This window comes from Equus asinus, chromosome 8, assembly GCF_041296235.1.
Source record: "Equus asinus isolate D_3611 breed Donkey chromosome 8, EquAss-T2T_v2, whole genome shotgun sequence".
Classification (NCBI taxonomy): Eukaryota; Metazoa; Chordata; class Mammalia; order Perissodactyla; family Equidae; genus Equus; species Equus asinus.
In genome coordinates this window covers 88,233,060-88,260,700 of record NC_091797.1, presented here as the reverse complement: position 1 = coordinate 88,260,700, position 27,641 = coordinate 88,233,060, and the positions used below count along the sequence as shown (strand labels likewise).

The 27,641-nt window shown below is 49.5% G+C and overlaps 1 protein-coding gene and 1 long non-coding RNA gene across 3 annotated transcripts in view; one reads left to right on the top strand and one right to left on the bottom strand.

Annotated features, from left to right (window-relative positions):
- SGSM1 (small G protein signaling modulator 1) overlaps positions 1-9,456 on the bottom strand; it is an 86,313-nt gene extending 76,857 nt beyond the window's left edge. For both annotated transcript variants that reach the window (XM_044775676.2, XM_044775677.2), the window contains exons 1-2: positions 9,347-9,456; positions 9,203-9,246 (exon numbers count right to left, since the gene is read on the bottom strand). In XM_044775676.2, the coding sequence (XP_044631611.2) occupies positions 9,203-9,246; positions 9,347-9,365 (63 nt within the window). In that variant the 5' untranslated portion in view covers positions 9,366-9,456. The remainder of the gene's footprint in view (positions 1-9,202; positions 9,247-9,346) is intronic.
- Positions 5,396-26,840, top strand: LOC139045938 (uncharacterized). Its single transcript, XR_011505406.1, has 3 exons — positions 5,396-5,556; positions 24,528-24,716; positions 26,299-26,840. It is a non-coding gene; the product is annotated as an uncharacterized lncRNA (long non-coding RNA).
- The last annotated feature ends 801 nt before the right edge of the window (positions 26,841-27,641 follow it).

Below are 27,641 nucleotides of genomic sequence, written 5' to 3'. Positions count from 1 at the left end.
TGTGCAGCAAGAACAAAGCTAGTACAATTTCAGGGCTTGGCATACCCCCCAAGCAGAAACCCCTGATCCAGCAGACACATGGCACACGGTAGGTCCCCAGGCAGCACTTGGGGTCACAGCCAGGCACAGAGCACAGAGTGGACACTTCCACTGTTACCAGGGGCGGAGCTCCAAATGCAGATGCCCTCACCCCCTTGTCTGTGGCTTGTCGCCCTGGTTTCCATTCCCCTGCCTGGTCATGTCACCTCGGCTCTGCTCTGGGTACTGTCCCTTACTCTCCCAGGGTGGACTCCACACTCTGCCCCTCCAGGCTTGACCAACCAGAGCACTCCACGCCAATTTGTGCAACAGGAGCACATGACCCAGGCTGCTCTAATGAGACCTAACCGAAGGCTTTTGCTAGAACCATTGGGAAGGGGAGCCTCTCTTTCTGTGGGGATGCCAAGCTGGCAGACTGTGCCCTGAGAGCTGCTTGGCAACACTCTGCCTCCCCACAGAGAGAGGCAGAGCATAAAGCCAACACAGAGAAAGGGAGCACAGAGAGATAGAGAGAGACAGGGTCCTGATGACATCATTGGAACCCCTGGATACAGCTGTACCTAAAGCTGGACTCACTCTAAACTTCTCAAACCCTTGAACCAATAAATCCATTTTTTAGCCTCTCTTTCCTTTTTTTGCTTATGTTTATATATTTATGTATAATTCTAGCTAGTTTCATTAGCAATGATCCAACTTGAAGTGGATGGAGCTGGCTAAAATACCCCACTCTGCTGCTTCTCTGCTGTGTGACCTTGGTCCAGTTTCTTGACCTGTCTGAGCTTCAATTTCTTCATCAGTAAAGAGGAATTGCTATTGCTACCTACTCTACAGGAAGATTGCTTTGCAGAGCAAATGAGACAAAGTGAAGCCCGTAGAGCAGTCTTTGATAAATGGTAGTTGCTATAATTCTAACTTACAAATTAAACATAATTTACTAGATAGCAATAATTAAAGAAGAATTCATTCAATGCCCCAAGTATCACTGAGTCTCTTGAACTCTCAGGGCTGAAGTTATCAGATTTCTAAATGGGAGCTCACTGCAAAAGTACGTCTTACTGTCCTTTATAAACACCCACAATCTGAGTTCCTTCAAAATTTTACATAGAAAAAGCACAGGGGGCCGGCCCCATGGCCAAGTGGTTAAGTTCGCATGCTCCGCTTCGGTAGCCCAGGGTTCGGATCCTGGGCGCGGACATGGCACCGCTCAGTAGGCCATGTTGAGGTGGCGTCCCATATCCCACAACTAGAAGGACCCACAACTAAAAGATGTACAACTATGTACTAGGCAGGGTGGAGGGGGAGAAAAAAAGCAGGAAGAGAAAAAAAAAGAAGATTGGCAACAGTTGTTAGCTCAGGTGCCAATCTTAAAAAAAAACAAAAAAAGAAAAAGCACAAAAATTCATTCATCTCCTATCTCCTTGTACCTCCATGGAGCCAATGACCAACCAGATGAGATGAGGAGGGAAGAGCCAGGTGCCCACCGCAGGATGGGGATGCAGCCAGTCAAGATCAGCCTTCTTGACTCCCACTCAAGGGCTCTTCCCTTTGGACGCCAAGAAATAGCTCAGAACCACAGGCAGGCTGTTGATTTTGGCTCCAGAGTAACGCAGAGCAGGGTTCTGGGGCCAGACCCCTGTGCTGTAACACTCATAATCTCCGTGACCTTATGCAAGTTACTTGTCATCTCTGTCCCTCAATTTCCTTCTCTATAAGGGAGAGTGTTTCATCCACTTCCTGGGGATAACCAAATGAGCTCATCTATATAATATGCTTCGTAGATGCTGTTTTGCAAAAAAATTTATCCCATTAGAACTGATTGAGACCTTGTCTTCCTCGAATGGAGTAAAGACTCCCAAAAAGTTTTATCAGCGCCTGTGGTTTAGTAAGTCTGAAATACAGGCTTGGCAAATTCAGAGAAGAGAAAACACAGGGAGACCCGGCTCCTGGAAAGTGATGCAGGCCAAATTAGATGACTCGGTTCCTGGAATCCTGGAACTGTCAACCTCGTCCACTTAGAAAGCAGGAAGCTGAGACCGAGAAGGGACCTGCTAGGAGGCCATACATTGTTAGGGGCAGAGCAAGGACGAGACTCGGGTGTCCTCACTTCCCATCCTGGGGTCTGCAGCCCCGGGCAGGCCCACCGGGGGGACAAAAATGCCCTTTCCCACCCGCCAACCAGGAACAAAGCTACCACCATCTCCGGGAGCCCCTCGTGAGGTTACTGCAGGGGAGGCCCAGCCAGACCGCACGGGAGACACAAGCAAGCAGGAAAGCCACGGTCCCTCCTGCCACCCTCTCACGTCGAGCCAGCGCACCGATGCCCAAGCCCGTCACTATCAGAAGCTTCCAGAAGCCGCATTGCCAGAGACTTGAAAAAAAGCATCAAAAAGCAAGTGTCGGCCCGATTCATGACAATTTCTGCCAAATGAAGTCCGAAAACATGACACGCACGAACTGATCTGAGTCAACCCTGCAAGCGTCAGAGAGCCCCCATTTTATCGCACCCAGGATTCCTACACTCATCCGATTGGCTCGGCGAGCACACTTGGCACCTCCACTTGGCCCAGCGGGGGATGGTGCGGGAGTGGGGGCTGTGATTTCCAGCCCGAGAATCGAAAGCTCAGCAAAGAACAAGATAGACGTTTCCTCTCTTGCTTCGTGACTTTGTGCTCCCTACCCTCAATCTGTCCCATACGCTTTAGTGCTCACCCTGCAGCCTGAGCGCCCACCACAAGGCCCCACATGGTGGGCCTCCTGTCCCTTCTCTGACCTCATCTCCTCCTCCCTTCTTATTCACTCCACTCCAGCCTCCTTGGCTCCTCACTATTCACTGTTCCTGACCCAGGGCCTTTGCATATGCTGTGCCCTCTGTCTGGAACACCCTTCCGTCAGATGTCTGCATGGCCCCATCCTTTCCTTCAGGTCTCTGCTCAAATGTCACCCCATCAGAGAGGCCATCCCTGACCACCTCTTCTGCAGAGCCCTTCCCACCACTCTCCACTCCTCCTCTAGCTTTATTTTTGTCACAGCCCTTGCCACATGTAACATATATTATTGTTTCTCTATCTGCCCCCTCCCCCAGACTGTAGGCTTCCTGAGACGTGTGAGCAGGGGTGCTGCTCTGCTCACCTCTCAACCTGCAGGTCCTGGATACTGTGAATTATAATAAATATGTATGTGGTCTTCATCACAGTTTCTAGCACAGAGCTTCTAAAACCCTTGGAATTTCCTAAGTGGTGAGAGAAAGAAAAAGGTGTCTTTTGTTACGTTAACGAGGTGGTTTTTGGACCCCCCTGAGGAGGAGGGTTGGCGGCCTGGAGAATAAGCCATGCGATTAGAGGCTGGAATTTTCAGCCCCTCTGCCCCTCACCTCCGTGGACGGGAGAAGGGCTCAAGTTGAATGCATCCATCGCCAATGACCAATGATTGAATCGATTGTGCCTATGGAATGAAACCTCCATAAACACCCCCAAAAGGACGGGGTGCGGAGAGCTTAGGGGCTGGTGAGCGCTTGGAGCTGTGGGGAGAGTGGCCTGCTGGGAGAAGGCGTGGAAGCTCCATGCCCTTTCCACACCCCTTGCCCTGTGCATCTCTTCCATCAGCCTGTTCCTGACTAAGACTCTTTCATAATAAACAGTGATCTAGGGAGTAAAACGTTCCTCTGAGTTCTGTGAGTCGCTCTAGCAAATGAATCGAACCCCGGGGGCGCTGCTGGAACCTCTAATCTATAGCTCATGGGTCAGAAGCCCAGGTGACAACCTGGACTTGACATTGCCGTCTGAAGTCGGGAGAGAGGGAGGGAGTCTGGTGGCACTGAGCCCGCAACCTGTGGGATCTGATGCTGTCTCCAGGTAGTGTCGGAACTGAGTAGAATCGTAGGACCCCCAGCTGGTGTCAGAGCATTGCTTGTTGGCGTGGGGGATACCTGCCCTGCCCCCACGGTGGAGTTGGGTACACAGAATCCTTAGCTTGGCACATAGCAGATGCTTCATAAATATTTGTGGAAAGAAAGAAGGAAGGATTGGAGGGAGGGAGGGGAAGAGGAGGAGGAGGGAAGGAAAGAGGGGAAGTTTTCTTCTAAGAATTGGCAGAAAGGGTCCATCCTGGCCCCTGCTTTGGCTGAAACTTGTTGAAGTTCCACTCCAGGCCACAGCCTCCCTTGCTCACAAATCTTCTATAGCTCCCCACTCCCTGATGGAGCAAGTCCCAATGCGCAGCCTGCCCATTCCCGGCACTGCACAAGCTGGACTCCTGGACCTTCCTGCTTCATCCCCTTTCCCTGCACCCACCTGGCCCCCCGCCGTGTGTCCAGGGCCTCTGCGGAAGCTCACAGCTCCCTACCTGCCCTCTGCGAGCCAGGCTCACATGGCCACCCCTCAGAGCCTGACAAAGTACGGTTGGAAGCCTGGCTTCTCCACTGACGGGCTGTGTGACCCTCAAGTGAGCTGCTTAACCACTCTGTGCCTCTGGTTCCTGTCTATGAAGAGGAGGAGAGAATTCTCCTCGCTCTTAGGGCTGTCGGGAAGAGTGGCACAGTGCCCCGCACAGAGGATTCCCACCCTCCACAGGCCTGCCCTTCTGCGCTGGATATTCTTTGCGGCGGGGGCTATCCTGTGCACTGCAGGCAGCTGAGCAGCATCCCTGGCCCTCTTCCCACTAGACGTCAGCGGAAACCCCTGTTGTGACAACCAAAAATGTCGGCAGACGTTGCCAAATGTCCCCTGGGGTAGGGCTGCCAGATGTAGCCATACATATACCAAAAAATGATTCATTGTTTATCTGAAATTTGGATTTGACTGTGCAACCTGTATATTATCTGGTCCCCTTACCTGGGGGGCAAAATCACCCCCACTTCCTTCACTGAGAACTCTTGGGTTAGAGTGAAACCACTCTGGGGTCCCAGCAGTATGTCCCGCCCTGCCCCATCCCACTGCCCCACACCCAGGGGCTGGGAGGCTCGGCTCCCCCAATCCCCGCGGCTCAGCCTCAGTGATGATGGCTCCCTGTGACAGCCCTGACATCAGCTCCAGAGTGCAGAGCGAAACGTAGCTTCCTCTCCACACCGGCTTCATCCCCTGCCTCCGTCCCGGGGTCTCTCCTCTGGCCCACAAGGCCCTGCCTTCTTCCCTCCAATTAAGAGGCCCCCCCAGACCAGCCCGGAGGCAGGAAAATAAGGCAGTTAGTCACTTCGCTTCCCTTATCAACTCGTGTCACGTGGCTGGCTCCTTTAATGGCAGTCGTCATGGCAACGGGAAGCCAGTCCCCGCTCGCCCTGGGAACCAAAACAAAACTAAGGGGTGGCGGCGGCGGGGAGGGAAAGGAAGAGGGCGGGGGCGAAGCGAGCCAGGAAGGAGTCAGGATAGAGCTGGCTGGGTCTAACTGGAAGACATCATGCTGAGGGCACCGTGTCACCAGCTTCCCCACGGGGGCACCAGGGAAGACAAAATAAACGAGATGCCCGCCCTGGAGAAGCTCAGACTAACATGGTGGCTGTTTTCACATGGTTTATCCTGACAGGTGAGTCATTTTCTTCCCCATTATGAATAAACTGAAACCCAGACACTTGGAAAGGTGAAGACAGATGCTTGGTGAAGACTGTGCAATTGACAAGCAATCAGTTTCAGCTCCACACTCTTCTTTGCATATTCTTGACGTCCTCTCCACTCCTTTCCCCTTGCTTCTAGGATAGGACCCTGTGATCTGTCCCTTCTGCACCCCAGCACCCTTTTTGCTCTCTGCACTCCAGCCAGTTCCAAATCCTTCCATTCCTCAGGTTTACGATGCTCCCTCCGGCCACAAAATCTTTGCATATGCGGTTCCCTCTGCCAGGAATGGTTTTCCTCTGTCTCTTTCCACCTCATACCTTCACCTACAAGGTCTACTCATCCTTCACATATCTTCCTGAACCTCACTTCCTCCTGGAAGCCTTCCTGGGCCACCTGCATGCGGTTACTTCTCCCTGTCACATGTTCTTATGGTGCCAAGTACCTCACCTTCAGACCTCGGTGCACAGCTCGTAATTACCCTTCTAATTAAGCTCACATGGCTGTCAGGGTTTGTCCACCATACTGGAAAGTAAGCCCCAAGAGGAAAGGGCCTATCTTGTTCGCTCCTGTATCCAGAAAGCCCAGGCCAGTGTCTGGCACACAGATGCCCCTCAGTAAATAAATGCATGGGGATTTAAACCCAACTCTGGCTGAGCCCAAAGCTCCTTCTTGACCTGCCTCCTGGTGCCAGGCCACACTGGCTCCTGGAGTCAGCTCTGGACACAGCTTCCAGCCACAGTCTCTGCTGGCCTTTGAGGCTTCAGTGGCTCAGGAAAAGCCTGCAGACCTGCCTGGCGTATCTACAGAAACTGACTGTTAAGCCAGCCCTTCTGGAAAGAAGGATGGGAGGCACCTCTGGGAGAGGCTGTGACAAGGTGGGGAGAAGGAAGACCTGAGGGCGCCCACATTTCTAGACAAAGAGCTTCCTTTCACCACTCCACTGGAGACGGGCTCTTCGAGACTAGGGGAGATGCTCCCCAAAGAGGTGGGCAGAAGAAGGAAAGGAGAGAGGAGGTCTGCTCTGGGTGGCATGGACTTGTTGCCATCCCCTTAGGGGCCCCCGTGCTAAACAGGAGGCTCACAGACAGAAGACGGGATCTGTTCCCCTTCACTGGCTCTGTGTCCTTGAAACCTCACTTACACCCCCTGGGCCAGTTTTCTCATCTGTACCATGGAAATTATACCACCTATGCACGCCAAGATTGCGTGTTGTGTAGACGTAGATGAGCATGTTCGTGATAGAGAGGGTAAGAGCCTGGTTCTGAGGTCAGACAGACCTAGGGGGTAAGTCCCCATGTGCCCTTGAGCAACTCACTCCTCCTCTCTGAGCCTCAGTTTCCCTGTCTGTAAAATGGGGACAACCTCACCCACCTCATGAAGTTACTGCACACACAGCGTGTGGCACGAGTGGCCCCCAGCAAACGGAAGCTCTGATTACTAAAATGATGTACCCCAAGAAACGCAGAATTTAGAGACAGCCACTAACTTGGGACCGTACGTCCTCCCTCCTGACTACAGATCCAGGGTCAGCGGGCGCTTGAGGCCCTCTGCCCACGCTTGTAAGGTTCGCCCCTACCCCCTCAGGCACCAAGCAGGATACCGAGAGGTCCCTCTGATCAGGAGATGGCCTCGGTTCATCCTAAGTCCCAAACTCGGCTGCTCCTGGGAGAGAGGATGCAGGCCCAGGCCACCGGCCACCAGAGGTGAAGTGTCCCCCACGGCCTTGCCAATAACCCAAACCAGACTGACACGGACGGGACCTCCAGGGACATCGACCCAATGCTTCCTTCCCCAGATGTGGAAACTGAGTCCTTGAGAGGGGAAGGACTTGTCCAGGGCACCGAGGGAGCTGGCAGCTGAGCTGGGGCCAGTGCCCAGCCGGAGCCCTGTCCAGACGTGGGAAGCACTGTCCTCCCCAGACGCCGTGGTCACAGGCTCTTCTGCTTACAGCCCCTCCCAATTGAACGAGCCACCATGTCCTTAAAAACACAGCCAGTCCAGGTGAAAACATCTGGGAGCACATACTACATCTGGGCTCGGTTAAACAGTGAACTGAAAGACGGCAGGTTTTTAACATGAAGGCTTTTGGGGGGGGGGGTCCTACCCCAGAGGAGTCAGCAGAATGTCGTGGGTCTGTAGGTTTTGTCGGAAAGAGGGTCTAGACAGAGTTTTCTTCAGGTCCCCACAGGGGTCTCTTCCCAGGCTGAGTTAAAAAGTTCTGGGCCTTTCTGTATCCTGCATGCCTCCTTATTCAGAAATGCTAGAACGCACAACAAGCTCTGTTTCCTTAAACAACATGGGACACACAGAGACATACACACAGACACACACCTGTGCTCCCCGAGGAGGCAGGGGCAGCAACAGGCTACCCTTGTGGATGTCTGCCACCATGCAGCAAGGGGCTTCTTGGTGCTCAGAGCTGACACCCTAACACACACAGAGGCACAGGAAGCAAGCCAGCCCCCAAGGTCTGGGGCCATTCGAGGTTTCGGGCTGAGGACTCAAGATACAGAGGGGATGCAGGCTCGGCAGCGATGGGGTCCCGGGGTGAGGGATGTGGGGTGACACGAGAAGAGCAATACACACACACACACACACACACAGCCACAGCTTCACTCATTCACACACAGACTCATGTATCACACGTCACACACACAGATACACATACACACACAGTTACAGCCTCACTCGTTTATGCAGATTCCTGCATCACACAGATACACATCATACTCACAAAAGCAGATAGACACACAGATACATGTACACACAATACACAGAAATACACTTAGATATCTCCAGACAGAAGCACAGATATTCTCAGGTACACACACTCACAGCTCAGTCCTCACCCACACAGGCGTGTGCACGCTTGGACACACACTCGCACCCACAGTCCACGCATCTAAATGCCTCCCCCAGCATCCCTCACTATAGATGCTCCGCTCCACGGGAAGTCATGGGCTATTGCCTCTAAATGCTAGACTGGGCTCCCAGCTGCCCTCAGGGGCAAGTGAAGGGCCAGGGGGGCAGCTGGACCTTGTCTGATGCTCACCCCTCTGAGTGAGTGGGGTGGGGTGGGGGATGAGGGACCCTGCCTGCCAGGAGATCGTGGCCACATGCCCACAAATGGAGTAACCCGCTGACATGGGACTCTCAGGGAGGGTGCCTCCAAGGACTGAGAATTTGGGGGCAGGGGATTAGAGGGATGACTTTATTTCCCCAAAGTGAATCTTCCTCCTTTTCTGAAGTCTGGTCCTCCTTCTGCAGCCCTCCCCGCAACACACCTGTCAGCCCCCCGGGTGCCTGTCTCACCTCAGTGAGACTCACCCCTCTGCCCCGCCACTAGAGGGAGTCCTAGCCCCACCCAGCCAGGTGTGCCGCACACCTGGAGGGCCCTCACCTGCACCTGCCCCGGCACACAGCATAAAAACATCCAGAGCTCCCCCCATACCTGAGGCCCCCACCCCAAAACTCAGCCGCCTCCAGCCCTACAGGAGGTAATTGCCCACCCAGGTCAGCCCCACCCCCGAGGTGGCCGCCGCCACGGGCCAGCCCTCCTGGGGAACCCTTTCCCCTCCCCCAGGGGTCGCGGCCCCCGCCCCCGCCCCGGCACCCACCTCCTTCTTGACGGTGCGCAGCAGCCTCTGCCGGGTCTCCGCCTCTGTGGGACAAGACGGGAGGGCGGTCACCGGGGACTGGGGGCCGGGGCCCGGGCTGCCCTCCCGCCGCCCCCGCGCCCCCCGCGCCCCGCGCCCCCTCACCCGCCGGGCCCGAAGCCATGGCCGGGCGCTGCGATCCGAGTCCCGGGCGGCGGCGGCTCCGGCTCCGGGTCGCGGGCTCCGTAGCTGCAGCCGCGCGGGGCGGGGCCAGCGCCGAGTGACGTCAGGGCCCGCCGCGCCGCCCCGCCCCCGGAAAGCCACCGCCGGCCGCCCGGTCCCCAGGCGGAGCACCCTCCGCCAGACGCACACCCCGCGGCCGGACCTCCCAAGGAACCCCCATCCCCAATTCCCAACGCCCCATGTCCCGCCCCCCCTTATCTGGGGCAGCAAGGACAACATAATTTCTTCAATGTCTATGTCTTCAACGTGCCAGGCTGGAGAAAGTGGCGGGAGATGGCGGGCGACTACTGACACTCTCCGAGCCTTGGTTTTCTCATCTTTAAAATGGGTATAATATGGTTAATCTCATAGGAATGATACGAGACCTAAATGAAATATTGAATGTAAAGTGCTTAACACAGACCTAGGAAAAAAAGGCCAGCAACCATAAACGAGTACCATTAATTATTATTATTATTATTATTATTACTGAGAATTTTCCAAGATATACTGGCTCTCCATCCAAGAGAGGCCCAGCCTTAAGTGGCTCCCTCCGTCATAGGCAGGTCATTGGGAGAATAAGGTCCTCCCAGGACCCCAATACTGGTGCCTGTCAGCCGGGATCTCCAGAGATTGGGCACTTTGGGACCAAGCCTTCTTCCACCAAATTCCTGACTGCGTGCCCCCAGAATGCAACTTAGGACTACAAAAATTTATTGACCACCTACCATGTGCCAAGTTACTGTGCTGGGTATACTGAAGTGAGCAAGACAGACAAAAAGCCTGCCCTCGTGGGGCTTAGGAGATAGATAACAAAATAAATAAGCAGATGCTATACTGTGTTGGAAGTTTTGGGAGAAAATTGAAGTAGACAAAGAAGACAGGGAGGGACCAGAGGGGTGGGGTTTGTATTTTCAAGTAGAGTGGTTGAGAGAGGCCCCACTGAAGCGGTGACATTGGAACAAAGAGGAAAAGGAGTGGGCTGTGGGGGTTTCCAGAGGAAGAGCATTCCAGACAAAGGGAACAGCAAGTGCAAAGGCCCTGAGGTGGAGGTGTGCCCAGTGAGTGTGAGAAACAGCTAGGAGGCCAGTGGGGTTGGAGTGGCATGAACAAGGAGAACAGTGGTAGGCCAAGTTCCTGTAAGGTCTTGAAGTCCACTTTAAGGATTTGCATCTGTCCCCAAGGACTCCCTAGTATTCAGTCCTGTGAGAGGACTGGGGACAGCTCAGAGTGTGCCCTCTCCCTGAGGAGGTGGATCCAGAGTCCTCTCTTTTCCATTTGTCAGTATCAAAGGTCTTTGGCCATAAGCCACAGAAGCCAACTTTGGCTAACTTAGGTAAATGGGAATAAACTAGAAGGATAATGGGCATTCGCCGAGTCCAAGAGGACCTGGAGAACTCAGAAATGGGGTGGAACCAAGGCAGCTCCTGAAGGCCAGAAAGAGAGACTGGGGAATACTCACCGACAAAGTGTGGTTAGGGCACCACCACTCAGGTGAAAGGAGCTCCATCTGTTTAAGGGTCCCCCTGCCCCAACTGGGGGAGGGGAGCCTCAATCACAATGTCACCACCCCACTATCTCCAGTGAGGGTGTGGGGAGTCCCCCAGGGGCCCAGAGAATGCGAAACGGTTGCTTGGTAGCAAAAGCCCCCTCATATGCTATAACCATATACTGAGGACCTACTGTGTGCCAGCCGCAATGCTAAGGGCTTTAGGCTTTGCTTGCATGATCTTATGGCCCCGCCCTCACCACCCTAGGATTTCCATTTCGTGGAGAAGAAAGCCAGGCCTAGAGAGAGCTTTATCTAAGCTCACACAGCAAATGAGCAGCAGCCAGAATTCTAACCTCAAGTCCCAAGAGATTGTTCCAGTGGTTCTCCTGCTGATTGCACCCCTAAGTTAGCTACTTTTAGAAAAGTAGGATGCCTAAGCCTTATGCTGGCTCAGAGCCAGTTTTCAAAACCCACATTTTTCCTTTCCCTGCTAAGCACTAAGCCTGGGAAATTGACCTGTGCGGGTCCTTCCCTGAAAACCTGGAATTTTTCTTCCGAGATAAAAGACCTGATGGTGTTTGGTTTAACAGCCAAAGGAAGGTGGGCACGGATGGGACCCCAGCTCGTTCAGGTTTCTGAATTTGGAGCTCAGCTCTCTCCGCTGCAATTGGACCACTCACCACTAGGGGCGCCATCATGGAAGGTCAGCTTGGGAAGAGCTGGACTCTCCCTGAGGCCAGAGCACGAGAACTTTCCCGGGTCCCAAAGCCTTCCCCAGGGTCTGAGAATTGCATCTTCTGACCCGTGAAATGGTGCAGCAGCCGGAACGAATGAGAAAGGCCTCTTTCTCCTGCAATGTCCCTTCAGCGCCCCCTGCTGGGAAAGCTCAGCATCGTGCTCAGCAGGGCCCGGCCAACACAGCCAGGTGAGCAGGGGCAGGAGAGTCACAAGGTGTTGGAGCCTGAGCTCCCCACCTCTGGATTTCTTGTTATTTTGGAAAATACATTTCCTCATTGTGAAGTCACTGACTTAGAGTTTTCTCTTGTAGTTGAAAACATCGTACTGGTACAATTACTCTATGTAATGATTTCATTTGTTTCTATGACCATGAATAGAAAAAAAATTGACCTGCTTTTTCACTTAAAAAAATGAACCTCTCTCTATGTCAATAAATATGGATCTAGATCATTAATTTTCATATCTGCAAGAGGACATCACAAGGATGGGTGCCTCATAACTTATACTGCCTTCTATTGTTGAATATTTGGATCGATTCCGTTTTTGCCAGCATGAACAATTTTGTAATTGGAGAGCATCCTTAATTATTTCCTTAAGATATAATCTCAAAGGTGGGTACCAGGTTTAAATTTGTAAGAGGGAAGGTTTAGAGTAAACGGTGATGCAGCAAAGTGTTTGATTGGTTGGTTGGGGGCCCAGACACGTGAAGGAAGGACAGATGCTTCATGTCTACACTGCACACCACTGTCCACTTGCATCCTTGGACATGCCTGGGGGAGGGGGAGGGGGGTGAGCGCATGATGAGGGATAAAGAAGAGGAGATGGTTTGGCAGCTGCTTCTTGGCAGACTCCAGACTGGATTTGTGTCCCGGGGGCTCAAAAGAGGTGACGGCCAGAAGCTGACAAAACCCTTAACCTCACCCTGTTCTAAACAGAGCTGCTGCTGGACGCTGGCAGCAGGATGCAGCACAGAGATGGGAGGAAAGCCCTTCTTACCTGCATCAGATCGGAATGCTTTGGCTCAAATAGCAGAGACCAAGGTTAAAAGTAGGTGATTGTTGGGGCCAGCCCCATGGCATAGTGGTTAAGTTTGGTGTGCTCTGCTTCAGCAGCCCAAGTTCACAGGTTTGGATCCCAGGTGCGGACCTATACCATTCCTCAGCCATGCTGTGGCAGTGACCCACATACAAAATAAAGGAAGATTGGCACAATATTAGCTCAGGGACAGTCTTCCTCAGCAAAAAAAAAAAAAAAGTAGGATTGTTGTCACAGATTAATAAGAAATATGGAGATTAACATTGCTGGCATTGGAAGGGCTTTATGCCTTTTGTGAGCCTAGGCATTTTTGCCTTCAGGGGGTTCTTCTTTCATCAAAAAATATTAAAAATTATATTTATGGCTATATTTTCATAAATAAATACATAGTATTACTAGACAAATATGTGATAATATTACATATTAAAATATTTTCCTTGACCTAAAAGTTGATTTTTTTCCTGATTTTTAAAGAAATTAAAACGTTTTAATGGGCCCCTAAAAGTATTGTGGGCCCTAGGCACTGGGCCGACTGTGTCTAATGGATGTCACCCCATCTATTGATTCATTGGCTGATTGAGGGCAATGATGACGCAGGCTCTTCGGATCTTTGTGCCATCATTTTTGGTTTGTGGCTTGATGCCTCATGAGCTCAAAATGGCTGCTGCAAATCCAGGCGTTATATTTAGTTTCAGTGAAGGAAGAAAGGGGCAGTGTTAGCTGCATCTGTTCCTTTTATCAGGAAAGAAAAAGCACTCCTAGGGACCCCCCCAACATATTTCCCTTTAAATCTGTTGGTTCACAAACTGGCCCCTGGACGCAGAGAGCAAGGAGAGACCGAAGGAAGGGCAGACCACTCCAGATGGGGAGGTGGCAGGTTTAAGAAGCAAGGGAACTTACATAGGAGGCTTGTCTTGGATGGCTGCAAGATGAATAGATCTCCACACCCACCTGCCAGAATCTTAAAAGTTTAGATAGAGGCCACCACTGGGTTCGGTCACGTATACCATCCAGATGGTCTCACCGACACCTTACTCTCTCAAGGCTGTGTCCTTGAAAATGGCTCGCATTGTGGGAACAGTGGGCGGAATGCACATTCCAAGGACAGGGGAGGGGTGAGGAGCCTCTGATTGCTTGGGTCCAGCTCAAAGGTCAACTGGTGGTCACATCCTTGCTCTCTCGATGACCTCCTCCAGTGTCTCATTGGCCTGAACTGGGTTACATGGTCATTTTTACTGCAAAGGATGCTGGACCACTGAATATCTTCCAACGGGGAACAAGATCATCCTGATTAGGTTCAATCAATCTCTGGTCAGCAGGTGGGGGAGGGCCGCCTCTGCAAAGAATGCAGAAGTGGAAATTTGGGGAGCATCCAGAGACCTCATGCCAGGCCAGGCACCTCATTCATCAACCTTGGCTCTTACGGGGCTCCTGCTAGTGATGTGTGGGTATCAGACATTTCCCAGGTCCCCAGCGGGGGCCAGAGCAGAGAAAAGTCAACCAGCACGTGGTGAGTGATGACTGGGGCCACAGTAGGTTTATGAGTCTCCTCTTTGGATTCTCCCAGGTGTTGGAGCAAGGAGCTTTTTACAGGATGGATGGAGGTGCTGTGTGAGCAGACGAAGGAAAGAATAGCGATGGTGGGTTAATGTCAATGTCGCTTCACAGGCTGCCGAAGCCTGATGGCGTCTGAGTCACGGTGGGTAGGATCTGTGGACCCTGAGGCTGTGAAGCTGTGGTGTCGAGGGATGAGAGTGGGAGGTTCCAGGGAATTTTAAGAGGAAGCCTGGCAGGTCCCTTTGATGGATGGCCCTGGTGGGTAGCAGACTGATGGGGGAGATGACTTCACCGTAATAAATTTCCAAGTCTAAAATTGAGGCAAAAAAAAAAAAATCTCACTTCCTCCTATAGATAAATAATAAATGCTAATCTCAACTTTGCTTTAGTTTATTTCACTTAAACAAGGCTAGATCTTTTTCTGATTTTTCCTAGGCAAGTTTCATTCATTCATTCCTTTGTTCGACATGTCTTTGTTGAGAGCGCGCTGTGTGCCCAGCACTGGGGATATGGTGTGGAGAAGTCATGTGGCATTATTTTTCTCATGGAACTCATATTTGAGCTAAGGGGACACAGACAATAAGCAAGTGATCAAATCAATGAAAGAACAGATTGTAATCAATGCTGTGAAGCAGGAGAACTGGAAGGTGTGACACTGAGGGTCCACGGGGGTGGGGACTCTAAAGAGACGAGGGGGAGCCAGTCAGGCTTGTGGAAAAGTGTTTGAGGAAGTGACGGCATGGTTGAGATATGAATGGAAAGGGTGGTAACCAGGCCAAGAATTGGAGGAAGATCATCCAGGCACATGGAAGAGCAGGTGCAAAGGGCCTGCGGCGGGTAGGAACATACTTAGACAAAGAAGAGAAAGGATGCAGTAGAGACTGAAACACAGTGAATGCTTAGGGCTCCTCCAGTCCATAACGCCCTAAAAGAAACCAGAAGAATCTTGATTTCCCTCTTACACCGTCATCCCACATTCTACTCACCAGCAAGCCTTTTTATTTATTGTGATAACATTCACCATTTTAAAGTGGACAATTCAGTGGCATTTAGGACATGCACAATGTTGTGAAACCATCACCACTGTCTAGTTCCAGAACATTCCTTCACGTCAAAAGGAAACTACCCATTAAGCAGTCACTCCTGATTTCCCACTCCCCCAGCCCCTGGCAACCACTAATCTGCTTTCTGTCTCTGTCAGTTTGCCTATTCTGGGCATTTCATGTAAATAGAATGATATAATATATAGCCTTTGTGTCTGGCCTCTTTCACATATGATAATATTTTGAGGTTCATCCATGTTGTAGCGTCAGTACTTCATTCCTTTTTATAGCTGAATAATATTCCATTGCATGGATGGACCACATTTGGTTTATGCCTTCATCAGTTGATGGACACGGGCTGTTTCTCCACCTTTTGGCTGTTGTGAATAGTGCTGCTATGAACATTTGTGTACAAGTTTTTGTGTGGGCATGAATTTTTATTTAACTTGAGTATACACCTAGGAGTGTAATTGCTGGGTGCTATAGATTGTTTACGTTCCCCCCAAATTCATATGTTGACACCTAATCCCCAGTGTGAGGCTATTTGGAGGTGGGGCCTTTGGGAGGATGGCGCCCTCATGAATAAGATTAGTGCTGTTCTAACAGAGACCTCAGAGAGCTCTGTGCCCTTTCTACTATGTAAAGACACAGCGAGAAGACAGCCATCTGTGACTCAGGAAGCAGGCCCTCACCAGACACCGAATTTGCCAGTGCCTTGATCTTGGACTTCCAGGCTCCAGAACTGTAAGAAATCAATTTCTGTTGTTTATAAGCTACCAAGTCTGTGGTACTTTGTCATAGCAGCCCAAACGGACCAAGACACGGGTCATATGGTACTTCTACATTTAACATTTTGAGGAACCTCCAAGTTATTGTCCATGGTGACTGCACTGTTTTGCATTCCTACCAGCAATGTACAAGGATTTTGATTTCTCCACATCCTTGCCAAAACTTGTTTTCCTGTTCTTCTTCTTTTTTTAAAAATTATAGTCATCCTAGTGGGTGTGAAGTGGCATCTCATTGTGGATTTGATTTGCATTTCCCTAATGACTAATAATGTTGAACATCTTTTGCTATGTTTGTGAGCCATTTGTATAAATCCTTTGGAGAAGTTCTGTTCAAGTCCTTTGCTCGTTTTTAAATTGGATTGTCTTTTTGTTGGTGAGTTGTATGAATTCTTTCTGTATTCTGGATACTAGACTCTTATGACATATATGATTTGCAAATATTTTCTCCTATTCTGTGGGTTGTTTTTTCTTTTCTTTCTTCCTTTCTTTTTTTGTGCTAAGGAAGATTTTCCCTGAGCTAACATCTGTTGCCAATCTTCCTCTATTTTGTTTGTGGGTCACTGACACAGCATGGCCACCGACAAGTGGTGTAGGTCCATGCCCAGGAACCAAACCCAGGCCACCAAAGTGGAGCATGCCAAGATTAACCACTAGGCCACCGGGGCTGGCTCTCTTTTCTCTTTCTTGATAGTGCCTTATTGAGATAGTGCACAAAACTTTTAGAATTTTATAACATCCAATTTATCTATTTTTTCTTCTGTTGCTCATGCTTTTGATGTCATATCTAAGAAACCATGTGCAAACCCAAGGTCATGACTGTTTGCCCCTCTGTTTTCTTCTAAGAGTTTTATAGCTATAGCTTTTATATTTGTCTCTAATCCATTTTGAGTTGATTTTTGTATATGGTGTGAGGTAAGGGTCTGGCTCTATTTGCATGTGGGTATCCAATTGTTCAAGCACCATTTGTTGAAGAGAATACCGTTTCCCTATTGAAAAGTCTTGGCAGCCTCTTGAAAACCAATTGATCATAAATGTCTGGATTGATTTCTGAACTCTCAATTTTACTCAGTTGCTCTCTACAGCTATCCTATTCCAGTACCACAATTTTCATTACTGCAGGGAAGTGTGAATCTTACAATTTTTGTTCTTCTTTTTCCAGATCGTCTTGGCTGTTTGGGGACTTTCGATGTTCCATATGAATTTTAGGATCAGCTTTTCCCTTTCTGCAAAAATAGCTGTTGCGATTTTTATAGGGATTGCACTGAACCTGTAGATAGTTTGGGGGAGTATTGTCATCTTAACAATATTACATTTTCCAATCCGTGAACACAGGCTGTCTTTCCATTTATTTGTATCTTCTTTATTTCTTTCAGCAACATTTTGTAGTTTTCAGTGTACCAGTCTTGTACCTTCTTGGTTAACTTTATTCCTAATTACTTCACTCTTGTTGATGCTATTGTAAATGGAATTGTTTTCTTAATTTCCTTTTCAAATCGTTCATTGTTAGTGTATAGACATACTGCTCATCTGAGGATGTTGATCTTGTATGCTATAACTTTGCCAAATATGTTTATTGGCTTTAATAGTTTGTGTGTGCATATTCTTTAGGCTTTTCTCTGTATAAGATCAAGTCTCCACAAATAGAGATGGTTTTACCTCTTTCTTTCCAGTTTGGATGCCTTATATTTCTTTTATATATATAAAATATTGCCTAGCTGCTGTGGTTAGAATTTCCAGTGCAATGTTAATAGAAGTCGTGCAAGTGGACGTCCTTGTCTTGTTCCTGATCTTAAGGGGGAGCTTCTGATCTTCCACCACTGAGTATGATTCAGCAAGCCTTTTGGGCCTTGGACCCATCCACTACTCTCTACCCTCATTCCCACTCCTTCCTCTCTCTAGCCCAATCACCTTCTAAAGTGAGTCGCCACTCTTCCCCTCCCCTGAAACCCATTCTGTTGGCTCTTGCACATGTCAATCTCTTTCCTCTCTCCAGGGCTCAGAGGACCCAACTCCACCCAAGTCTTCCCTTCCCAATTGGCTTCTTTCATAGTCCTTATCCCAATTTTGCCTAATTTTTTATTTGTCCTTTTATAAACCTTATTTCTATCACTAAAATATAGATCAACTCTGCATCAACCAGTTCAACACAGCACCTGTTTCTATCTTTTAAGTTCCTTTCTTTTTTTTTTTTTTTTTGAGGAAGATTAGCCCTGAGCTAACATCTGCCTCCAATCCTCCTCTTTTTGCTGAGGAAGACTGGCCCTGAGCTAACATCCATGACCATCTTCCTCTACTTTCTATGTGGGACGCCTACCACAGCATGGCTTGACAAGCGATGTCATGTCTGCACCTGGGACCCAAACTGGCGAACCCCGGGCCGCCGAAGCGGAACGTGCGCACTGAACCACTGCGCCACCAGCCGGCCCCTTTTAAGTTCCTTCCTTGTCTTCGCCCCCAGGCATCCATTGTTTTGTCCTACCGTAGCTGATGTTGGCACAGGGCTTTAAAGTTTATAAATTGCTTTCACAGGCATCACTTGACACTCACGTTGACCTTGTGAGGTAAGCGTTATAACCAGCGTGCTTCCCTTTCTACACACAAGGGAACTGAGGTCAATGAGATGGAGGAACACGCCCAGGGACTGGCTGCTAGGAAGTGGCAGGTCCAGGGAGGGCGTGGAAGGCAGAAGGAATGACACAGGAAGGGCTCGGAGGTGACAAGCAGTATGGTCCATTTGGGGAACTGCCTGTTGTCCAGTAAAGACTTGAATACTGGGGTGGCTGAGGGAGAAGTGGCGCCCACTAATGGAGGCAGCACCACGTCGTGATTAAGACCACAGTCTCTGGTCCGACATATATACAATTGAATTTCAATTCTGTTACTTAATAGCTGTGTAACCTTGAACATGACCCTTCACCTTCCTGAACTGCAGTTTCCTCATCTATAAAATGGGGGCAATAACTATCAACCTAAGCTTGTCGCAAGAATTAAATGGATGCCAAGCGCTCTCTGATATTCCTGGCACATAGAAAATGCTCAAGAAATAATTGTCTCTAGTTTCTAAGCTTCAAAATCGATTGGCTTAGCCCAGCCAATGAAATTGAGTCTCTCCTGGGTCAGGTGACCATATCTGCACCAATCAGCTGTAGCCAGAGGGCGGAAGTTATTTGGTATGAACGTGGTTATTGAAGGGATTGGAGAAGGCAAGCAGAATGAAGAGTGTAGAGTGCAGGGCGTGTGCCTTCGGGTGAGGCATAGAAAAGGCGGGAGAGAAAAGTGCTCCTCCCAGATGATCTATGAGAGCTCCAGGATGTCCCTGCTAACCTTGTCCTGGTTCCTGCTCTACAGTCATTGCTCTCTGAACATCATTCCTTATTCTCCAAGCCTCGGTTTTCTTATCTGTAAAATGGGAGAGGTGTTGATTCTACTTACCTACCTTCCGGTGCAGCTGTAAGGATAAGAATCAAATGATGGGGCCGGCCTGTGGCCGAGTGGTTGAGTTTGCATACTCCGCTTCAGCAGCCCAGGGTTTCACTGGTTCAGATCCTGGGCACACACCTAGCACCGCTCATCAGGCCACGCTGAGGCGGCGTCCCACATGACACAACTAGAAGGACCCACAACTAAAATATACAACTATGTACTGGGGGGCTTTGGGGAGAAGAAGGAAAAACAAAAATAAATAAATAAAATCTTTTAAAAAAAAGAATCAAATGACATCATGTTTATGGACTCTTGGTGTCAATGCCATGTAAGCACACAGGATCGTTAATTTACCATGGAAGCGATAACACTATTTTATCAAGCTGCTAAAGCAGATCTTAGTCAAGGCTCTTGGGACAGAAAAGACACTCTGAGTCACTTAAGTTGATGGGAAGATATGGGGGGAATCTGACTGAAAAAAGGGCAAGTCTAACAGCACCCTGCAGCTTCTCTCTCTGGGCTGTGTGAGGGCTACTGATTTTGTCTCTTGCTGTGAGCGGCTCCCTTCTCTTTGCTGACAGGTCTCTCTCTTTCTCCTGTCCGGAAGGGAGACTTACTTTTAATTGTGCTCTCCAGCAGTGTGATTTTTTTTATTATTATTATTATGAACATGTTATTTTTTCAAAAATAAAATAATAATGATAATAATAAAGGTGATGGGGTGGAGTCAGCAGGAGTTGGAAGTCCTGGTCTGTTTGTGAATCTGGCCTCCTGTGAATCAGTTATTTCTCCAGGGAGCCCTGGGTACTAGGTGTGGTTGTTGCTACTGGGGTATTGTTGCTTCTAGGCCCTGTCAGGTGACAGAGCCAGGAAATCAATGTGTAAGTTAATCTATGTGTATATACATATCTATGAATGTTTGTATATGTGACCATCTGTGTCTTCATTAAGGCAAACACATGTCTGTACTGATGTCTCTAACTCTGATCCATCACCACATGGATCCTTCTAGACTTATAAAAAGCATGTAGAAGACAGACAAGGATGGCAGGAGAGAAGTGGGACGAGGAGGAAGGAACCAGAGGCAGCAGTGGGCACCAGCCTGCTCCAAATCTGGAGGGAAATGGGCTGAGGAGACCACTGGGATCTGCCCGCCTCACACCAGCTAAAGGTGGGGCACCGCTGTGTGGAAGGCAGTGGGCATGCAATGCTGTGTCTATGGAGACATACTTGGTGGGGGGAGTGGGTACATGGGGACCAGCCCCCTCCACTCCTCAAAGGATGTTCCCTGGACTTCTGAGCATCTCCCCCAGTGCTCATCTAAGGACCCAGTGAGGGACATGCACCAAAACCTGAAGGCACAGATCCTGAGGGCCGAGGGAAGAGAACCTCTTCTATATTTAGGCCGAGCAAGGAAGAGGTTTGGGGAGACCCATGCCCCTTTGCAATGATGCCAGGATAAGAATGCTGCCCCTCCAGCCCCCCCGGCAGGTTGGCTTCCAGTGAAAACCAGTCAGTGATGCTCTGATTGGGTTCCCACAGGAATGAGGGTCAGAGCAGGACAGGCCAGGGTGACGATAGGGACACGCTGCTTTCCTGGCTCCACAGTGGAACTCACGCTGTGAAGGGCAGGCCCCTGTCTGGCCTCATTCTGTCTCCTCCTCCTTACACTCTCTTCAAGGTGTTGGGCCACCAGTTTCCTGGGGGAGGGCAGACCTCAGAGATAAGTTTGGGTTAGAAACCTAGACAAAGCAGAAACAAGGTCCAGGATGCAGCAACCTGAGCGCTGGCTACTTTTCTAGCGAGCTCTTACTTCAGGTCAGCTCTTGCTTCCTAGACCCCAGACTGTGGATCTTGAACCAGAGGAAACTGAGCTGGTTGATGGCCTGACAGTTCTGTGTCCAACCAAGCCCTGGACAGGGGATGGGGCCCTGATGGCAAGGCTGCTCCTCGCTGTGCCCCCCGCAGAGGCAGGAGCTGCCTGGAGTTGAGGTGGGGATGGACACGGCCCTCAAGGCGTCTTGCTAGCAGGGGTGCTGGGCCCTCGGCTGGAAGTAAGGGGGCTCTTTCTGGTTGGGCCCCCGGGGATGTGACTCGAGGAAGGGGCAGTAGTGCCTCCAAACCCAGGGTTCTTCCTGGTGCTAGGTCCTGCGGTCACCATGGAGATGCTCTGGGGAGGGTGGCGCCAGGTGGTCAGGCCCAAGCTGCCCCCATAGCAGTGTGTGGTCCTCGGGGCCCCATTCGTCTGTGCTGGAATGCTGAGTGCTCCAAAGGAACAGCTCAGATCTGGGGCGAATCTGCAAAACAAACAAAAGAAACTAGCCCACAAACAATAATGTCCTCGCCAAGGGACCCACATCATTGACATTTGAGCGTACCACCTTCATGGCCTATTCTTTGGTGATCCCTCCACCCCCATTACCCCATAGGAAAGAGGGAATCCTTAAGAATTCTTGGGATGGAGGGGTTCTCTCAACAACTTAATTTTGCAGCACAAATGACAGTTTGGAGAAGGAACGTGGGCCTTAAAAGATCTCAATTATTGTGAGTTTTGGAACCTTAAAGAAGTGGCCCTCTGGTGTCGGGGGACGTGGGCCCCACTGCTGACCTGACATGTGGCCCAGGGCTGTGAGAACGCCTTGGCTGTACCCTGGCCCAGAGCCCTCTGCTGCCCTGGCATCCCGAGCATGGGGACTTGGGGACAGTGGAGGCCGTGCCCTTAGCTGACACAGAGGAGATGGGGCAGAATACAGGAGATGTGCCTCTGAGCCCACAGGACCCGGAGACCCAGGACCCAGGGTCCTAGGCCTAGGGGGACGGAGGGCACCCAGGGTCCTAGGCACCCAGGAGGCCTAGGGTGACGGAGGGGCCTCCTCCACCATGAGCACCCAGGGCTCGGGCACTCGGGGATCCGGGGTGCTGGTGAGGCGACCTCACTGACCTTCCCTGCTGGGGACACCACACATGCAGCTCACCTTCCTGGCGTCTCCGTCAACCTTTGTCCCACCTTTAAAACTCTCTCTTCCAAGTGTTACTGTGACACTTTGTCAGTTTCCTTCTCCTCTGCTGGGGGCTGCTCTGCACCCACCAACACAGCCCCCATCTCTGATTCTGAGAGTCCTGGTGTGGACGAGACAGAGAGGCCATCTGGTCAGCCCTTCTCAGTTTCCAGAAGGCGAGTGGAGACCGGAGTGTTTACTAGACTCGTTGACATCACGGTGACGATATTAACTCCAATAGCTGTAGCTTGTCCAGCGCTCCGCGTGTGCCACACTCTTTTCACGGATTAGCTCCTGAAATCCCACAGGCCTCTTGATGTCAGTTCCCATCCTACAAATGAGGAAACTGAGTCTCACAGAGAGGATGTTAGACCTGTCCAGGGTCACACAGCACAGAAGTGGACGAGCCATGATTCAAACTCCGGTTCCCAGATTCCAAATGCCAGAGACACGACCACCACACTGTCCCGCTGCCCAAGGCAGGTGCTAATTATTGAGCTCCTACTGTGTGCTGGGCCCTGCGGGGTTTGGAGGCTACAGAGATGCATAGGACAGACCCAATCTCACTGAGACTCTCCCAGCCACACAGACGAAGAGGGGGAGGACAGACAGGTAGATCTGGAGTCACTTCCCACCTAACCGCTTCCCCAGATCCTCCGGCACGGCCATCGCCTGCAGGGACGATGTCACCAGGGATTCCCCTGCAGACCCAGCACAGCCAGGTCACTCAGCATCTACGAAGCACTTACGTGAATTAAGCACTGCGCATGGCACCTTGGGAATACAGAGGCGAGAAAGACACAGTCCCTGGGAAGGGCAGCGAGGCTGCTCGGACCACAGGCGTTGCATCAGACAATCTGGGGATCTGTTCCCAGCTCCGACATTTACTAGAAGTGTGAATTTTGGTAAATGACAATCTCTCTCAATCTTCACGTTCTTGTCTGTAAAATGGGGAGTTAACGTGCAAGTGGATTTGAGTACTTAGAACAACACTTAATGCATGATAGGTACTCAACAAATAAGTTTTATTATTTTTACCAATAAATTTGAAGTCTAATAATACTTGTATATATGAATCACAATTATGGTAATATGATAAATAAATAATCAAACAAAAGCAATTATACATCCGGGTATAAATTTAAATGATCATAATTGCCTATGGCAACCACCATTCTACTTTCTGTCTCTATAGTTTTGACTACTCTAGGAACCTCACATAAGTGGAATTATACAGTATTTGTCTTTTTGTGACTGACATATCACTTAACATAACGTCCTTAAGCTTCATTCATGTTGTAGCATTTGTCAGAATTTTCTTCCTTTTTAAGGCTGAATAATATTCCATTGTACATATATACAACATTTTGTTTATCCATCCATCCATCGATGGACACTTGGGTTGCTTCCACCTTTTGGCTATCGTGAGTAATGTTGCCATGAACATGGGTGTGCAAACATCTCTTGGAGACCCCTCTTCTTTTCCAGAAGTGGAATTGCTAGATTATTTGTTAATTCTAACTTTAATTTTTTGAGGAAATGCCACACTGTTTTCCACAGTGGCTGCGCCATTTCACGATCCCACCAACAGTGCACGACGGTTCACTTTCTCCACGTTCTCACCAACACTTGTTATTTTCTATTGTTTTTTGATAGCAGCCATCCTAACGGGCATGAGGTCGTATCTCATTATGGTTTTGATATACATTTCCTTAATGATTAGTGATGTCGAGCATCTTTTCACGTGCTTATTGGCTATTTGTAACCAATTTAGAGGCTATTTGTAGTCTTTTTTTAAGCACTATTTTTTTGAGCCATTTTAGGCAAAATTGAGATGAAAGTAGAGACAAACGGGTTTCTCCAGCCTCATCCCACACAACTGGGGGAGTCAGGTACTCGCCACTCTCCTTTTTTTCAAGGAGAGTTCGTCGCTTCATGGATCAGCTGCTTGCAGTTTTCTTTGGGGGTGGGGCATGCTGGGAAAGTTTCTCTTACTGCCTCCTCCACTTGACCAATCTCATCTTTCTTTTCTTTTTTCTTTCACTCCAGTGGCATGCTGGAATCTCCCCTGGGGAAGGCTGGACTTTTGCAAATTCTGTCTCTTGTGTGGAAATCTGCTCAGGTCAGCATTCTCCAGGTTTTTTCTCGACCACGGCGAGGGGGTTCTGGAGAGGTTTGCCGTCTCCACCGGTTCCAAAGCCAGGACCAACGTCTGTCTGTCTATTACTGGATGCACAGGTGGGTGAGATGCTCCTGGGCCCCTTAGCATATGGTGCCATATCCCACCACACCCACAAAAGCACTTCTGCTCACGGATGGATGTCTAATCCATTGTTCAAAAAGGGGATAAAAAGGAGGAACATCTCATGCAGTCATGACACTCTGCTGTCACTCCCAGACACTGCTCTTACCTCCTGCAGGAGCATTGGTGCCACCATGGTGCATGATGGGAGCTTTAGAAGAAATGCACTGAAATCTTATCTATAACAGCTAAAACCTCTGGGGGCCAGACCCTGGAGGCACAGTCCTCGGGCTCCACTCCAGAGTGGCATGGCCACTGCCTCCTCCTTGGGACATCTGGGAGACTCCAGGGAGTCTGCTGGGTGTGCTGAAGGGCTCCCTACTCCACTATTTTCCCTGATGTCACTCTCCATTAGGTTTTAAGGCTCAATAATAATTATCTGTGGCTCAGTGCTCTGTCCTCAGGACTCTCTAGGGTGGCCTCACTCCCTTGGGTGGTGGTCCTGCCCTCTGGAACTGAGGAGGTCAGACCTCTGCATCTGTGGCTCTTCCTTCATTTTGTCCCATTTCTGTGCCCTTCAGTACAGGCTGTTAGTGGTTTTGCTGGTATAACATTCTCAAAAACTTTGTCAGTCTTCCATGTAATTGTCAAGCAGATCCATCCATTAGGTTCAAGGATTCTCTACAGATTGCCCAGGATTCTTCCTGGATAACCACATCTCTATTCCTGCAGACATGATTGATTAGATCTATGAATCACATGCCTAATCTCTTTAGGAAATGGGCATCCAGCCACATCCTTGGCCTTGTTTTCAGAGGATGCTATCTCGGTAGCAGGAGAATTTTCCAAATCAACAAGTGCTGGTTTCTGGTTGCCTAGCAATTCCTCCTTCAATTTGGCTCCTTACTCTCATATTTTACCATGAGCAGCAACAAGAAACTGACCATGTCTTCAACCCTTGGAAATCACCTCAGCAAAAGAGCCAAGTTCATTGCTTTCAAGTTCCATTTTCCACCCAACAGAGCACAATTCATCCAAGTTCTCTGCCGTTTTATGATAAGGATCACCTTTCCTCCAGGGCCCAATAACATGCTCCTCATTCCTGTCGGAGGCTTTGCCAGAAGCACCTTTAACATTCATATTTCTAGCAACATTCTGTTCATGACAAATGGATGTATTCTCTACGGTGATAGAATCTTTTTGTGTAGCTCTCTTTCTCCTTTCTGAGCCCTCGCCAGAATCTCCTTTAATGTCCATTTTTCTACCAACAGTCTCTTCAAGGAAATCCAGCCTTTTATCAAGTGCTGCGAATCTCTCCCAGCCTCTAGCTATTACCCTAGCCCAAAGCCACTTCCGCATTTTTAGGTATTTGTTACAGATACACCCCACTTTGCAACACCAAAATATGTATCAGCTGCTAGGGCTGCCCTGACAAAGTACCACAAGTTGAGTGGCTCGAGACAACAGAAACTTATTCTCTCACATTCTGGAAACTAGAAGTCTTCAATCAAGGTGTCAACAGGGCCAGGCTCCTCTGAAATCTCTAAAAATCTGAAATCCTTCCTTGCCTCTTTCTAGCTTCTGGAGTTTTGTTGGTGATCCTTGGCGTTCCTCGGCCCACAGGCGCAGCACCTCAGTCTCTGCTGCCATTGTCACGTGAGATTCTCCCCGTGCTTCTGTGTCCGAATGTCCCTCTTCCTATAAGGACACCAGGCATATCAGCTTAGGGCCCCCACCATACTCCATGTGGAAAATAATAGAAACCTTAACTAAATTGGAGTTGGGAACGCCTGTAGGGGGCGCTGTCACACCCTATCATTCATCATCAATTACACCAAACAGGAAGACATGTACTGCTTGTATCTTTGACAGGAAGTAAAACTACTTTACTACTGAAGATTTTTCTCCCCACCCAGCAACAGCTCAGCCAATGAGAAGCCATTGCCACCCTGAACGATTACTTTCCTCCAATAGATTTTCATTTAGAACAGCCCCTCCCTTTTTGTCGTAAAAGCAGCTACCCTTCTTTGTTTGCTGGATTGGCCTATGATTTGCTTTAAACAGGCACACCCGGAATTGCAATTCTTTTGGCTATTCCAAAATAAACTCATTTGGAGGGTAAAATAACAGGTGAATTTGCTTTTTAACTTGACACTCTCATCTTAACTAATTACATCTGCAATCACCCTATTTCCCAGTAAGGTCACATTCTGGGGTACTGGGATTTAGAACTTCAACATAGCTTTTTTTTGGGGGGGGGGGAGTGTCACCAATCTATAATAACCTCCAAACGCTTCAAGTGCTTTCATTGTTTTCAGAGTCCGTAGATTGCTTCCTCTGACCCTCCATGATCTCACTTTTCTAACTACAGAGCTGTCCCTTATCACACAAGATTCAACTCAGGTTACTCGTAAAGCACACAAGCAGCCCTGGATTCAGTGTTCCTGCACCAGGCTGGGTCATCTGGATCACAGGGGTCATCTTGCAGGGCCACCACGGACTTGTCACCTGGATGCAGCCACATTCTACACTGGGATCCCCTCAAGCGAAGGCACTGGGGTTTTGCCACTTGTATATTTCTAGCAACACTTTGGGTGAGTGCCCAGTACTCAGGTTTCACGATTGAACAGAAAGAATGAATTAATAAATGAAAGGATGAAGTATGCCTGACTGTTCCATGATGAGCATAGAACACCTGTGGCTACTCATCTCTGCCACAAAGTATATGGGAACAAAGAACTATGTTAAAACCAATAATGGCAGCATGGCCTACAAGAAACCAAGAAAAGAGTGTAAAGTTAAAGAAATTTGGCTTGTGGATCTTATGACTTCATGACCTCTGATTCTGGAAAAAAAATTTGCTAAGATCCTGTCCCACTCAACCAATTATGATCCCCAGACAGGTGTGGGTTCCTTTGCAT